Source organism: Heptranchias perlo, chromosome 23 (assembly GCF_035084215.1).
Source record: "Heptranchias perlo isolate sHepPer1 chromosome 23, sHepPer1.hap1, whole genome shotgun sequence".
Lineage (NCBI taxonomy): Eukaryota > Metazoa > Chordata > Chondrichthyes > Hexanchiformes > Hexanchidae > Heptranchias > Heptranchias perlo.
Window position 1 is genome coordinate 45,666,708 of NC_090347.1, and position 16,634 is coordinate 45,683,341.

The 16,634-nt window shown below is 46.6% G+C and overlaps 1 protein-coding gene across 1 annotated transcript; it reads right to left on the minus strand.

The window, feature by feature from the left end:
* Positions 1-592: 592 nt before the first annotated feature.
* On the minus strand, positions 593-14,671 carry lrrc59 (leucine rich repeat containing 59). The gene is made up of 7 exons (XM_068004424.1): positions 14,411-14,671; positions 10,906-10,965; positions 7,938-8,096; positions 5,112-5,216; positions 4,210-4,282; positions 2,403-2,573; positions 593-986 (listed from the first exon to the last, which is right to left on the minus strand). The coding sequence occupies exons 1-7, from the start codon at positions 14,531-14,533 to the stop codon at positions 745-747; spliced, it is 933 nt and encodes a 310-aa protein (XP_067860525.1). The 5' UTR covers positions 14,534-14,671; the 3' UTR covers positions 593-744.
* Between the last annotated feature and the right edge of the window lie 1,963 nt (positions 14,672-16,634).

Sequence of the window (16,634 nt, forward strand, 5' to 3'; positions counted from 1 at the left end):
ATCGACAAAACTGATCCAGGTTAATTGTTCACTGGGGCAAAAGGTTCAAATAGGTTAAAAATGAAAAACCTGGGGGAATCTTTCACCCAAAAAGTAATCGAGTTGTGGAATTAGTTACCAGGGAAGGACATTGAAGCAGAGTGTATAAATGGGCAATTAGAAAACTTTCTGCCAAGAGGTGGGTAGGTGAAGGATCATCTATGAAATTCGACACCGTAAGCTAAAGCAGGCCGAAGTCACAGAAGATTAGGTCTACTAGCCATTTGAGTCTAGTGAGAACACAGATTTAAAAAGGTCCTTTTACTCCTGCATTGGGCCAACTTCCCAGGAAAGAAAAAGCTGATCAACAGAGTTGTGGAAATATCTGGGTCCCGTCTCCTGTCTGACCTTTCCCTTCACTAGCCCGTAGACACTGCGGCCAATGCCAGCACCCCTACCTCAGTAGAGACTAAGGATTGAACCAGGGACTTTCTGGTCGGTTTACTTTGATTTTATCAAACTGAGTCACCCAGGGGAGTTTACAGGAGTACATTTAAAAAGGGGGGGAAAGATAGATTTTTTTTAAAAAGCACTGAACACTGCAAAGGCCGGCGAATGCAAAAAAGTGTTTTATTGTGTAGACTTTAGGCAGGGCAAGTGAATGGAATACCACCTCTTTGAAGGGTTTTTGTGCTATATAAGAACACATGAATTAATCATCAATTCCATAGGAATTTCAGTGACTCTGCTTCATCTGGCTAATGGTCATGGGAACGGTATGTTGCGTAGAATCCTCTGGAGAGCCTCGTTTCCCTGAAGGGCGTGAAGTGCGTCTTCATACAGATGGTTGATGGTGCTACACAGCTGCTCGTGTGGCAGCTCCGTTCTCCTGCATATCACCACAGTAGCAACCATGCACAGCAGCAGGAAGACCAGCACCTTCAGCAGCACCTGGTGGAACGAGTGCCCCTTTTGAGAAGCTGGCGGACTTGCGGAAGAAACTGGTTCTAAAAAAGAGGAAAAAGACACGTTTTAGTGAAAACCGGTACACTTGAACCTAGCTTCCAACTGATGACATATTGTGAGAGCACACAGCACAGAGTATTCCAGCCTAAAACACACAGTTGATGATCTAGTATTAAGAACTAGGTGGCTGGGCTTGTTTCTGTTGCAGGGGCAGTGGCTGGAAGCATTTTCACAGACTTTGGTCAGTGCTGACCAATTGCAAGGAGCAGGGAGAAACCTCTCAGCCAGGATGCTCCAATCTAATTTTCTCTCTCCTGATGGATGACACCACAGCCTCACCAGGTACTTCCCCACCGAGCACAGCTTAGACTGGCCAGAATTAAACCTACATTCTCCCTTCTGTGGCATCCAGTGTTGGTGTTCCAGCACTCACCATCATTGACACCCCAACATTATTCATTTTTTTTGCTGTCGACTTCAAGGCTTGCACTTCCAGTCTGCATCCTGCAAAGTTTTTTCCTTGTTATGGAAACAGGCCATTTGGCCCATCGTGTCTGTGCTGGTGTTTTTCTCCCCATGAGCTATTTTGTCTAACCCTACTTTCCTGCTCACTCCCCATACCATTTAAAATCCTTTTTTTTTTTAAAAAAGAAAATATCTACTTATTCAAAATAAATTCTGGACTCCGCACCAGCCTCCGTGCAAAGAGGCTTTTCTTGACTCCCTTTTAATTCTTTGTGATTATCTTAAACACTGTCTTGCTGACCAGTGGAAACAATCTGATCATAAGCCTCCAATCTCATCCCTTATCCTTCTTAGCTCTAGTTAAAAAAAAAAGCCCTAATTCTCAAATCTTTCTTCATATCATGCCTGGAATGTGCAGTTCCCGATTATGGTGCCCAAACATGGTACTGAGCCACATACCAAGCTCGGATCCCTAACTGCTGAGTTAGCCAATCACAGCAGACACACTACAGCATCCTATGGCTAAGGAGGGGGAAAAAACCAATTAACATGAGCCGGGCCTCTCACTGCCGATCGCCATCCAGTGATCCCTGCAGGAAAGTGTGTGCATGGACAGGATCAGGCGACTTTAAAGGCTTCCACAATTGAAAGCCTGTCAAAACTCAGACTCCAGCTCACATGCGGAATGGCCGTTGTAATGGAGGGGCCTGATACCCATGGAATCACATCCCGACGAGAGATCGAGCCTCCAGGAGAGGACGGGGACAAGGGCATAAAATTGAGGCAGGCAAAGGGGAAAAGAATAATTTAAGCAAGTGATTTCAATTTTCAGAGGTTTTATATCGAGAGAACGATGAAGTTGCTTTGAGGGGGCCTGCCCATTTCTAGTACATTTGTACAGCTCTCATGCAGCAGATGCAATTCTGAACCAGATTCAGTTTGAAATTCTGTAAGAATTTGCACAGCTCACACACCTTCCAGCTTTCACTTACTTTCCAGCACACCATCACGTTTTTCTTCCTTCGGCTCATTGAATCTCTGTAATTTCTGTGCATCATACTCCTTCCTGCGCCTCTCCTTCTCCTCCATTTTCTCCCGTTTACGCAGCTCTCGCTCCCTTGCTTCTTTGGCTCGCAATTCCACTTCACGTCTTTTCTCCAACTCTGCAACAACATACAATTGGCAGTTGCGGCTTTTGGATGCTTTCTGCTTTTGTTTTTCGTATCTATCTATAAGTGTCACCCTTGACTCAGTGATAGCACTCTCTCCTGAGTCAGAGGGTTGTGGGTTCAAGCCCCACTCTAGACTTGAGCCCATAATGTAGGCCGACACGCCAGTGCAGTACCAAGGGAGTGCTGTCCTTCGGATGTGACGTCAAACCGAGGCCCTCTCTGCCTGTTCACGTGGACATAAAGATCCCACAGCACTATATAAAGTGGACGGAGTTCTCCCAGTGTCCTGGCTAACATTTATCCCTCAGCCAACACCACTAAAACTTATTTATCTCATTTGCTGTTTGTGGGACCTGGCTGTGCTTGAAATTGTCTGCCGGATTGCTCTACATCACAACAATGACTATATTTCAAAAGTAGTTCATTGACTGTAAAGCGCTTTGGGCCATATTGAGGACATGAAAGGTGCTATATAAATGTAAGTCCTTTCTTTATAACTTATGGAGCGTGTGTCTGAGAGATGTAGTGTCTCTTTGACCAATGAGGTCACAGAACCAGTGACCACTGTCCCTTCAACCAATTACCCAATCACAATGCTCTTAGCACTGCTCAGATCAGCTGCCAGCGGCTTTCCCAAGACAAGCACAGAGTGTGACAGATTTCCTGTTCGCACTCCCGTTTTAAGATCACTAATATCCAACGCATTGTGAGCAGTGGCACGGGAGATCCATTAGTTGCCATTAAATTACTTTCTTAAATCAGTAAGACTCCCAACTTCAGGCATTGGCATTTTCTGATTGTAACAGACAGCCAGCAGTCCTTACTCATAAGGACAAGGGGAGGATGCTTTGATCCTCAAAAGGGCTTTAGGCAACCGCCTTCACCCCTCTCTAGAAGGGCTTCCCAGTCATACAAAAATTCCCTTAAAAACCTGCATCAAAAGATACGTGGTTCAGAAGAAGAAAAAGACTGAACATAGTGTAGAGATAAAATTGTAACACATTCTGTGGAATGCAAAAATGTTTTTAGGGTTCTGACTATTAAAGGTGACTGTCAGTTATGAAACACAACAAATGCAGCACCAGCAAAGTGTTGGAATCCAGAGTATGTCCACAATTAAGAGAGACTTCAAATCTGTTTCTTCCACTCCAGGGTGGCTCAGCTGGTCAAGATATTTGAGTAGGTGAGCCACAAATCCAGGAAGATCCCAAGTTCAATTGCAGGTCTGTGCTGAGTTAGCTGATCTGATCTGGGGCATGACAACTGATGCCAGCACTTCTGGTCTAAGAGAAGGAATAAACACAGCCAGGGTTTACTCTCCAGTGACCTCCGTGTGGAGGTCTGCTGAGAACAAGATTAGATTTGGCTCTTGATACCCTCAAGTCAAACTCTAGTCTCTAATGAAGAATGGCGACTAGGGGGAAGGCACTGGAGGGCTGCCCACACCCATGGAATTGTCCCCCATCAACAGTCCACAACTTCAGGATAGCAGGGGATAAAAAGGAGACAATATTGGAAAAGGCCGCAACTCGCACGAACTGTCGACTGCCTCATTATTCCGCTCTCACTTGCACAGAACAATAGCTGTACCCGAGCAAACATTTATTACAGACATTTCGTCTCATACCCCTCTCAACCTGCAGCCGCCGCTGTTTCTCACGATCTTGTTCAGACTGAATGGTTTTCATGTACCGCATCACCTGCAGTATCCAAGAATAAAAAGAGTTAACAAGCTTTCTTTGCCCTGAATCACAGCGCCTGTCAGCAGCACAATAACTACTGTACAGAGCACATAATTTAATATTTTCAAATATTCTGTCCTCTAACCAAAATTACTGCCCTACATTATGACCATCAGTGACAGACCTGTACCCACCAGTACTGTACCCCATGCTATACAGTGACAGACCTGTACCCACCAGTACTGTGCCCCGTGTTATAGTGACAGACCTGTACCCACCAGTACTGTACCCCATGTTATACAGTGACAGACCTGTACCCACCAGTACTGTACCCCATGTTATACAATTTTACACCGTTTTTGGACGCAACTGAAGATTGGAAGGACAGAATCTCTTGAGCTGTACCGCTGGCTGTTTTCAGAGTTCTAAAATGTCATGCTCTCTCTTTGCTTATCTGGGATCCCAGGGATTTTGCTGCTGCATCACATATTTTCAGCTTAATTAACAAACTGACTGAGTGCTGTTCACTTGTCATCTAGCCTAGGTGGTTACGTTTTGCTAAGCTCAAAACCAGTCGGAGGAAGGTAGTTGGGTTGCCTCAAACAAGTAGAATTCTACTTGTGTGTAAATGATGCAACCAGGGAAAGATGTAAGGAGGCTCGTTTTGTGTATTCACAAGTTGAGTTGTGCACATGAGTACTTCCTTCTCAATGAAGATAGCCTCTCCCAAACCTGATCGTGGTCACCCTAGCCTATTCACCAGTTTGAAATAAAACATCTAACTTGATGATGTTTACGTGGAGACTGATATCATGTCTTTACAGTAAGAACATATGGTGAGGCTTACATTGACTGCACTCTGTTTGCACTGCTTCTCATCCAGGCAGTCACCTGCCACCTTCTCGAGCACTGGATCGAGTGGGTTTCCTTTTAAATCCAACCACTTCAAGTTCTGTAGAGAGAAAAGCGAATCCGTTATCTTAATGCTGTTTACAAATTGGCTGCCGTGTGTCCTACATTGCATCAGTGACTAGCCTTCAAAAGTACTTAATTGGCTGTAAAGTGCTTTGGAATATCCTGAGGCTGTGAATGGCACTGTATAAATGCACAGTTTCTCCTTTGATGACAAATATTGTCCCTCCTCCACACCAATGTGTTCCTCTCATTTCCTGAGCCTGAACAGAGCTAAATCCATGTGATTGTTACAAACTTGAGGTAACACGTTTTAACAGTGACACAGAAATTCAGTGCAGCACCAAGCTTCGATTGTGATAGAAGTTTTTTTTTGCTCCCATCTTTTAATTACTGATAATTATTAAGGTCTGAGTGGGACAGCATTAGCCAATGTCCTTTTCCCTCAGGGACATGGGGAAACTACCTCCAATTCCCGCTCAGAAACCATGTAGCTGGCACAGAAAGTGGAAAAATATCACAGGCATAGCAGAGAATTGTCTACTGAGGTAAATTGCTGGAGCAGAGGGAGCTTTACTCTGCACGGAATTATTGCATCTCCTCACACATACCCCAAGACTCTATCTCTGACAAAAATGAGGCATTTACTGTTTCATAGGGACTTGCTTGGTGTGGACATTTTAGGGAAGTTTCTGATTGGAACCATTGGAGAAAACAAGATATATAGTTGGCAAGGGAAGGATTTTGAAAACAACTACATAAAGGTTCAATAGTATTCGATAGGGTAGACGTAGCGAGGATGTTTCCACTTGTGGGGGGAGTTCAAAACTAGGAGCCATAAATTTAAGATAATCACTAATAAATCCAATAAGGAATTCAGGAGAAACTTCTTTACCCAGAGTGTGGTAAGAATGTGGAACTCGCTACCACAAGGAGCAGTTGAGGCGAATAGTATAGATGCATTTAAGGGGAAGCTAGATAAACACAAGGGAAAAAGGAATAGAAGGATATGCTGATGGGGTTAGATGAAGTAGGGTGAGAGGAGGCTCATGTGAAGCATAAATGCCGGCATAGACCTGTTGGGCCAAATGGCCTGTTTCTGTGCTGTAAAATTCTATGTAAAAGTGGTCAATAGTTTTAGCAGTAGAGTTGCAAACTATTTATTATTTTCTACTATACCTGGAGCTAGGACAGTGTAAGAACTACTGCAAATATACAGGCTATGTTTCTGCTATTAATCACGTTCTATTAATATTTAATAAATGTTCAAGAATTTGTTCAAGAAGGCAGCTCACCACCACCTTCTCAAAGGCAATTAGGGATGGGTAATAAATGCTGGCCTCGCCAGCGACGCCCACATCCCATGAATGAATTAAAAAAGTGTTGGTCGGTTAAAGCCCAAAACATGGTGGAGCATAGTGTCATTCTGCCACTTTTGAACACAAGGAGGCTCCCATGGAGGCACAGCAGTGAACCAGTGGCTGAAGGAATCTAGAAAATAGCCCTCTGTTCATTATCCATTATCTAGATATCTGAGGAAGTGAGAACACTAACTAGGACTTGGGGAACTAGGGCTTACCTATGTGTAGTCAAACACTGAAGCCAAAAATATCTCGAACAATAGGGGTAGAAGAACCCAAAATGGAACAGTCCCTTCTTATTCATCATCTACACGTTAGCCCATTGGCAACATCATATGCAGCTATTAGGTCAGCTAACGATACCCAATTCTACCCGTCTGGCACTACTGACTGCAAGGCTGTTGCTGTGATATCCGATTACCCCTGTTCAACATCCAGCCCTGGATAAATTACTCCAACTCAACTTGGACAAGACTGAAGCAATCTTGTTGGTTCCTCACCAGTACCCACGTGTCTCTGGCTGAGTCCATTTATGTACCTCCCTGATTGTTTACTATTTAACAGAATGTCAAGGTTGTGCAGAGTGAATTTCTGAAATACTTTCCTCACTAGCCTCTGCAACTCCACCCCTTCAAAACCTCCAATGAATCAGAACTCTGTGGCTCGAGTTCTCTTCTGCACATAGTTAGATAATCACAATCACCTCAGCAAGCTCCACAGGCTCTGCACGAGAAATTATTCAAGATCCTTAAGGGAATAAATACACTGAACCCTGATAAATCGAAATTGCCGCAAAGGTCAGAAGCAGAAGACATGGGCTCAAGTTTGGATGTTGCACAGAGAGTTTAGATTTAGCTTTCAACGGAGGGTGGTGACCGTGTGGAATGGAGGGCCCAGGGAGAGGGTGGGGCAGAGAGTGCAGAACAAGTCAAGGGAGAATTGGATACAGATTTGAGGGAGTGGACGATTGAGGGGTGTTAAGTTTTTGGAACCCATACAAATGGACTGCAGTCTTTTCCGCTCCTGTAGTGTCCTATAGGCTTGGATTTTAAAAGCATGCAGATTGTAGGAGGACAGTAGTATTGAGGTCCTGAGGAATAATAAATTAGAGGAGGACACTGGGCGATTAGTCTTGATTTTAACACAGCAAGGGTGAAGGGAGAAAGAAGAATGTGCATGACAGGAGGAACAAGAGAGGAAAATTAGCAGCACTGACCATAATAGTGAGAACAAACATTACAAAGATTTCCATTCCCCATGGCATGGCCTAGGCTAGTGTTGATAAAACATGGAGAGTGGTTGGGGGCTGAAGGTGAGACTTGGATCCACTAACTGAAAGCAAGGTTTTCAATCTACCCTGTCCAAGAATGCGCGAGAGGTATTAAGAGTAGTTGCCTTACCTTGAGCTGAGCGAAGCTGACCGGCAGGCTGGTCAGTCTGTTGTTGTACAGGTCCAAATGCTGCAGATTAAGGAGACGCCCAAAGTCCGAGGGAAGCTCTTGTAGCTGGTTCTTGCTGAGATCAAGTTTGATGAGGTGAGTCAGGCTGCAGAACTCTGGCTGAATTTGATGAAGCAAGGTCATTCGGAACAGAGAAATAAAACAAAAGAAAATCACAAAAATTCAATAAAACACAAGCAGCTACTCTGGGGAAATCACAAAAATGAAACTGGCGCCAGTAAAACCTGCACTCACTCGAGCTGCAAGCACCTCCGGCCAGGTATTGATTCACTCACACCCTGCTCACACAAAATCCTACACCCGTCTGCCCGCTCGGGGGGGGATCACCTGTATAGCACCGGATCAACCAGGCGGCAGCAGCCGGGATGCCACAATCGGCCTCAGTGCCCCTGGGATAGGGAACGGAAAGGAAAAGTCAGCCAGGATTCCTACTCCTGATCGCTATCCAGTAACTCATGCTGCAAAGTGCGTATGAGCCTTGGGCAAAGACGGCATTGGATTCAAGTACACTGCCCTCCACGGTCAAAGAAAGAACTTGCATTTATATCGCACCTTTTACAATTTCAAGACACCCCAAAGCACTTCACACATGAAGTATATTTCAAATTGTAGTCACTGTTGTAATGTAGGGAAAGACGGCACCAATTTGCGCTCAGCAAGATCCCACAAACAGCAATGTGATAACGATCAGATAATCTGTTTTAGTGATGTTGCCAGGGCACTGGGAGAACTCCCCTGCCCTTCTTCAAATAATGCCATGGGATCTTTTACGTCAAACTGAGGGGGCAGACGGGGCCTCAGTTTAACGTCTTATCCAAATGATGCACCTCCGGCAGTGCAGCACTCAGTGCGGCATTAAAGTGTCAGCTTGGATTATGGGCTCAAGTCTCTGGAGTGGGGCTTGAACCCACAACCTTCTGACTCAGAGGCGAGAGTGCTACCACTGAGCCAAAGCCGACAGCTATAGCATGCTGACGCTCACCACATAGACTCAGACATGAATAGTGCATTAATTACTGACAACATACATGGGATCATAAATCAATGTGCATCAGTGCATTTAGTGCAGGGGAAAAAAAACCCAAAATTAGTGAACATTCCACAAGGAGTTGAGGACACAGTCGATGCTCTGGTACAATACAGAGTGCCAGGACTGTGGGCTGATAGCCACTACGATTTCCTCATCTTTGCTGCCCACTTATTGGATGGTTCTGAGCAAAGGCCGAGCCATTGGGGAGGGGGCGAAGAGGGGTAATGTGGGTAAAATAGCTAATAAAAGTTGTGACACAAAAATGAGCAGTCTCAATCTGCCTTCTTCAGAGCCACAAGACAAAACTGGCATTGAATTGGTCTCACTCAGAGGCCAGAAGATAACAGTGTCTGAGCTTTACTCTGTATCTAACCCGTACTGTACCTGCCCTGGGAGTGTTAGATGGGACAGTGTAGAGGGAGCTTTACTCTGTATCTAACCCGTGCTGTACCTGCCCTGGGAGTGTTTGATGGGACAGTGTAGAGGGAGCTTTACTCTGTATCTGACCCGTGCTGTACCTGCCCTGGGAGTGTTTGATGGGACAGTGTAGAGGGAGCTTTACTCTGTATCTAACCCGTGCTGTACCTGCCCTGGGAGTGTTAGATGGGACGGTGTAGAGGGAGCTTTACTCTGTATCTGACCCGTGCTGTATCTGACCCGTGCTGTACCTGCCCTGGGAGTGTTAGATGGGACGGTGTAGAGGGAGCTTTACTCTGTATCTGACCCGTGCTGTACCTGCCCTGGAGTGTTTGATGGGACAGTGTAGAGGGAGCTTTACTCTGTATCTGACGCGTGCTGTACCTGCCGAGAGCGAGAACAGAATCAGGCTCGGTGACATTCCCTGCACAGTCACAGCCTATCAACTCTCACTTTCTAGACTCGCATTCAATGAAACGACGCTTTGATGAGGTACTGGAGGTGACCACCATCCATAGAACCGTACCCCAGAAGGACTCAATGTCTTCAATGGGGCAGGGACAAAGGACGAAAATGTAAAAACTGAAAAAGATGACAACACGCCATGTATAACAAGCTGTGGGAGGTGCTGCGAATGAATCAGATTTACACTGTACAAGCACTGCTTTGTTATTTTTGTCAAGTAATTGTTTTTGTAAAAGCTCTGGGGTATCTTGTTTTAACACACAGTCTGGAATCTCTGTGCTGTATCCCCTGACAGTTACACAAGGGTATTGCCATTCTCTCTAACATCTTTTTTAAGGCCAATATTCTCCCACTCTCTCCTGAAGGTGTTTTTCTGAGTGGGGGATTTTTTTTTGCCAATTCTCTCCCCTCCTTCCCAATGGTATTTACTCCCGATGGGGTGTGGTCTCACAGGCACCAACAGTACCCTGATACCCCACTCAAGTGCCAGCCTTGACAGTAAGTGGCAGCAAGTCATTTGATGGCAGAGACACAACAACTAAGCCTGATTCTGTCCCCAAACACCTGAGCACTCGCAGCAAGCAATCAGGCTCCAAACCCTGGCTGATTTTCTCCTCCTCCCCAAGGCAGGGGTCCTGAGGCCATTCATACCATTCGTATTACCATCCAGGCTGAGGTCAGCTAATGTAGCACATGCCTTCTGACCTGTAAGGTTCAGCTATGTGCTGACTTTACTGCTCCATCAGGAAAGGAGGCATTTCATTGTTCAGCAACTGCCTTTAAGAATGCTGTGGGGTATTAGGATGTTTCCAACAACAATTCAGAGTTTCAGTGCTGTGTCCCATGACAATCCGACGAAGGCAATTTGATGCAGACGGACACAACTTGAAGCCCAGCAGTGAAGTCACGTAATACGTCTCGTACGCCAATTCCTAGTTTCTCCTCCACCCTGCCCCACACACGCGCAATACACACCTCGTATAATTAAAGACTTACCAGCAGCATGACGAGACTGTTACAGGACAGATCCAAGATGGTGGCCTTGGGCAGGGCCGCCTGCAAAATCAAGACATTACCGTACACTTAGGTTAGACAGAATTACAGCTCAAATCACAAACACAGCTGCTGCACAAGTAGGCTGCAATCACGTGTTCTCCATGGCCTGTTAGAAGGAGCTGGCTAAAAGGCACAGGTGACATTCCCAAATACACACTGATCAACTCAGCTGTAACTCCCTCTGTATTTATACATTAGCGCAACTCCCAAAGCATCGATCGGTGTAAGTCAGATGCTGGGTTTATGAGGACAGCAGGGAGCTGAACACTATATCTAACCCGTGCTGTACCTGCCCCATAAGTGTTTGATGGGACAGTGTAGAGGGAGCTTTACTCTGTATCTAACCCTTGCTGTACCTGCCCCATAAGTGTTTGATGGGACAGTGTAGAGGGAGCTTTACTCTGTATCTAACCCGTGCTGTACCTGGCCTGGGAGTGGTTGATGGGACATTCATAGTAGGTACAGCACAGGAGGAGGCCATTCAGCTCAGCATGTCTCTGCAGGCTCTTTGAAAGAGCTAGCCAATTGGTCCCATTCGCCTGCTCTTTCCCCATAGCTCTATACATTTTTTCCCTTCAAGTATTTATCCAATTCCCTTTTGAAGGTTATTATTGAATCTGCTTCCACCACCCTTTCAGGCAGCACATTCCAGATCACCACAACTCGCTGCGTAAAAAAAATGTTTCCTCATCTCACCTCTGGCTCTTTTGCCGATCACCTTAAATCTGTGTCTTCTGGTTACCAGTTCTACCACTGGAAACAGTTTCTCCTTATTTACTCTATCAAAACCATTAATGATTTTGAACACCTCTATCAAATCTCCTCTTAACCTTCTCTGTTGTAAGGAGAACAACTCCAGATTTTCCAGTCTCTCCATATAACTGAAGTCCCTTATCCCTGGAATCATTCTAGTAAATCTCTTCTGCACCCTCTCTAAGGTCTTGCCATCCTTCCTAAAGTGTGATGCCCAGAATTGAACAGAATACTCCAGCTGAGGCCTAATCAGTGTTTTATAAATGTTTAGCAGAACTTTCTTGCTTTTGTACTATAAAGCCCAGGATCCCAAATGCTTTTTTTAACAGCCTTGACTTGTCCTGCCACCTTCAAAGATTTGTGTACATACACCCTCAGGTCTCCATGTTCCTGCACCCCCATTAAAATTGTACCATTTAGTTTATATTGCCTCTCCTCATTCTTCCTACCAAAATATATCACTTCACACTTCTCTGCTTTAAATTTCATCTCCCATGTGTCTGCCCATTTCACCAGTCTGTCTCTGTCCTCCTGAAGTTTGTTACTATCCTTCACATTTGTTTACTACATTTTCGTGATTTGTGTCATCTGCAAACTTAGAAATTATACCCCTATACCCGAGTCCAGGTCACTAATATATGTAGAGAGAATTACCCTGTATCTAACCCGTGCTGTACATGTCCTAGAAGTGTTTGTGGGACAGTGCAAAGGGAGCTTTATTCTGTACCTAATTTGTATTCCTAAGCATGTCTCATCCTCCCCTCCTCTCTAGGGCTGGGGTGCTGCGACCAGATACCTTATCCAAATGGCTCTTCTTTATGTGTAAGCCAGACGGTGGGTGTTGGCAGGCTGCTTGGCTGCAAGAGGCATCACAATCAAGCCCTATCCTGTCCTCACCCGGTGCCCACACATGCACTTTACAGCAGGAGTCACTGGATTGCAATCAGGAGCAGGAAACTGGCAGGTGTTTCCAGGTTCTGTATTTACTCCGCAAGGGGGTCCCTGAGTGCGAGTCGCTGTTTACCAGGGGTCCCAGTAGTGGGTCGTTCTTCACGGGGGGAAAAAGTGTTGTTCCCGGGAGTGAGTCTCTCTTTACCGGGAGGGGCTCGCGCTCCACCAGAGGTCCGGGGGTGTGGGTCCTCTCTTTACCGGAGGTGTGTGGGGTGTGGGTCCTCTCTTTACCAGAGGTCCGGGGGTGTGGGTCCTCTCTTTACCGGAGGTGTGTGGGGTGTGGGTCCTCTCTTTACCAGAGGTCCGGGGGTGTGGGTCCTCTCTTTACCAGAGGTGTGTGGGGTGTGGGTCCTCTCTTTACCAGAGGTGTGTGGGGTGTGGGTCCTCTCTTTACCGGAGGTGTGTGGGGTGTGGGTCCTCTCTTTACCGGAGGTGTGTGGGGTGTGGGTCCTCTCTTTACCGGAGGTGTGTGGGGTGTGGGTCCTCTCTTTACCGGAGGTGTGTGGGGTGTGGGTCCTCTCTTTACCAGAGGTGTGTGGGGTGTGGGTCCTCTCTTTACCGGAGGTCCGGGGGTGTGGGTCCTCTCTTTACCAGAGGTGTGTGGGGTGTGGGTCCTCTCTTTACCGGAGGTCCGGGGGTGTGGGTCCTCTCTTTACCAGAGGTGTGTGGGGTGTGGGTCCTCTCTTTACCGGAGGTGTGTGGGGTGTGGGTCCTCTCTTTACCGGAGGTGTGTGGGGTGTGGGTCCTCTCTTTACCGGAGGTCCGGGGGTGTGGGTCCTCTCTTTACCGGAGGTCCGGGGGTGTGGGTCCTCTCTTTACCGGAGGTGTGTGGGGTGTGGGTCCTCTCTTTACCAGAGGTGTGTGGGGTGTGGGTCCTCTCTTTACCGGAGGTGTGTGGGGTGTGGGTCCTCTCTTTACCGGAGGTGTGTGGGGTGTGGGTCCTCTCTTTACCAGAGGTGTGTGGGGTGTGGGTCCTCTCTTTACCAGAGGTGTGTGGGGTGTGGGTCCTCTCTTTACCAGAGGTCCGGGGGTGTGGGTCCTCTCTTTACCGGAGGTCCGGGGGTGTGGGTCCTCTCTTTACCGGAGGTGTGTGGGGTGTGGGTCCTCTCTTTACCAGAGGTGTGTGGGGTGTGGGTCCTCTCTTTACCGGAGGTGTGTGGGGTGTGGGTCCTCTCTTTACCGGAGGTGTGTGGGGTGTGGGTCCTCTCTTTACCGGAGGTGTGTGGGGTGTGGGTCCTCTCTTTACCGGAGGTGTGTGGGGTGTGGGTCCTCTCTTTACCGGAGGTGTGTGGGGTGTGGGTCCTCTCTTTACCGGAGGTGTGTGGGGTGTGGGTCCTCTCTTTACAGGACGTGTGTGGGGTGTGGGTCCTCTCTTTACAGGACGTGTGTGGGGTGTGGGTCCTCTCTTTACCGGAGGTCCTGGGGTGTGGGTCCTCTCTTTACCGGAGGTCCGGGGGTGTGGGTCCTCTCTTTACCGGAGGTCCGGGGGTGTGGGTCCTCTCTTTACCGGAGGTGTGTGGGGTGTGGGTCCTCTCTTTACCGGAGGTGTGGGTCCTCTCTTTACCGGAGGTGAGGGTTGTTCCCGGGGGTGGGGCTCTCTTTACCGAAGGTCCCGGGGGGGGGGGGGGTCCCACACTATGGTTTGAAATCCTCCCTGTCCCGGTCCCCTTTAAGGAGAAAGTGCAAGCAGTCTCTCCCCATTACCTTGTATCCCCGGCCCCGGCCCCGGCCCCGCACTCACCAGCTCTCGGACCGGCACCTCGCTCAGGCCGCTCAGGCTCAGGTCCAACTCGTGTCCGTCCAGCCGCTCCCGCAAGTTGGGGTTCGGATTGGGGCTAAGCTGCTTCCCGCTGTTTTTCGGCATCTCTGTTCCTGGGAAGGCCAAGGCCGAAGCACTGAGCTCAGTTACCGTCGAGTGCCCGGGTCTGGGCCGCTCCACAAGCCCTGGGTACACGTCACATCAAACCCCACACACAGACAAGGAAACCTGGGAGAGACAAGAGGAGCATCTCGGGCAAACCTCAGGCCGGGCGGCACAGCGCCACCTGCACCCGGGCGGTGCACCGACAGCCTCCAAACTTCAATCCAAATCCCAACACCACATACAACCCAATCCAAATACAAACCCCAATACAACCCAATCCAAATACAAACCCCAATACAACCCAATCCAAATACAAACCCCAATACAACCCAATCCAAATACAAACCCCAATACAACCCAATCCAAATACAAACCCCAATACAACCCAATCCAAATACAAACCCCAATACAACCCAATCCAAATACAAACCCCAATACAACCCAATCCAAATACAAACCCCAATACAACCCAATCCAAATACAAACCCCAATACAACCCAATCCAAATACAAATCCCAATACAACCCACTCCAAATACAAACCCCAATACAACCCAATCCAGGGTACGGTAGCATAGTGGTTATGTTACTGGGCTAGTAATCCAGAGGCCTGGACTAAAATCCAGAGTCACGAGCTCAAATCCCACCACGGCAGCTGGTGAATTTAAATTCAATTAATTAAATAAAAATCTGGAATTAAAATACTCGTATCAGTAATGATGGCCATGAAACGACCGGATTGTCATAAAAACCCATCTGGTTCACTAATGTCCTTTAGGGAAGGAAACCTGCTGTCCTTACCTGGTCTGGCCTATATGTGACTCCAGACCCACAGCAATGTGGTTGATTCTTAATTGCCCTCTTAGGGATGGGCAATAAATGCCGGCCTTGCCAGCGACGCCCACATCCCGATAAACGAATAAAAAATACAAATCCCAATACAACCCAATTCAAATATAAACCCCAATACAACCCAATTCAAATATAAAACCCAATCCAAATACAACCCCCAAAACAACCCAATCCAAATACAAGCCAATTAAAAAACATAACCCAATACAACACAATCCAAATACAAACCCCAATCCAAACACAAACCCCAATACAACCCAATTCAAATACAAACCCCAATACAAGCCAATTAAAAAACAAACCCCAATACAACCCAATCCAAATACAAAACCCAATCCAAATACAAACCCCAAAACAACCCAATCCAAATACAAACCCCAATACAAGCCAATTAAAAAACATAACACAATCCAAACACAAACCCCAATACAACCCAATCCAAATACAAACCCCAATACAAGCCAATTAAAAAACAAACCCCAATACAACCCAATCCAAATGCAAACCCCAATACAACCCAATCCAAATACAAGCCAATTAAAAAACAAACCCCAATACAACCCAATTAAAAAACAAAGCCGAATACAATCCAGTCCCAATACAACACAATCCAAATACAAACCCCAATACAACCAAACCCCAATACAACCCAATCCAAATACAAACCCCAGTACAACCCAATTAAAAAACAAACCCAAATACAACCCCCAAAACAACCCAATCCAAATACAAACCCCAAAACAACCCAATCCAAATACAAACCCCAATACAACCCAATCCACATACAAACCCCAATATAACCCAATCCAAAGACAAACCCCAGTACAACCCAATTAAAAAACAAACCCCAATACAACCCAATCCAAATACAAACCCCAATACATCCCAATCCAAATGCAAACCCCAATACAACCCAATCCAAATACAAGCCAATTAAAAAACAAACCCCAATACAACCCAATTAAAAAACAAAGCCCAATACAATCCAGTCCCAATACAACACAATCCAAATACAAACCACAATACAACCAAACCCCAATACAACCCAATCCAAATACAAACCCCAGTACAACCCAATTAAAAAACAAACCCAAATACAACCCCCAAAACAACCCAATCCAAATAGAAACCCCAATACAACCCAATCCACATACAAACCCCAATATAACCCAATCCAAATACAAACCCCAATACATCCCACTCCAAATACAAACCCCAATACAACACCAATCCAAATACAACCTCAATCC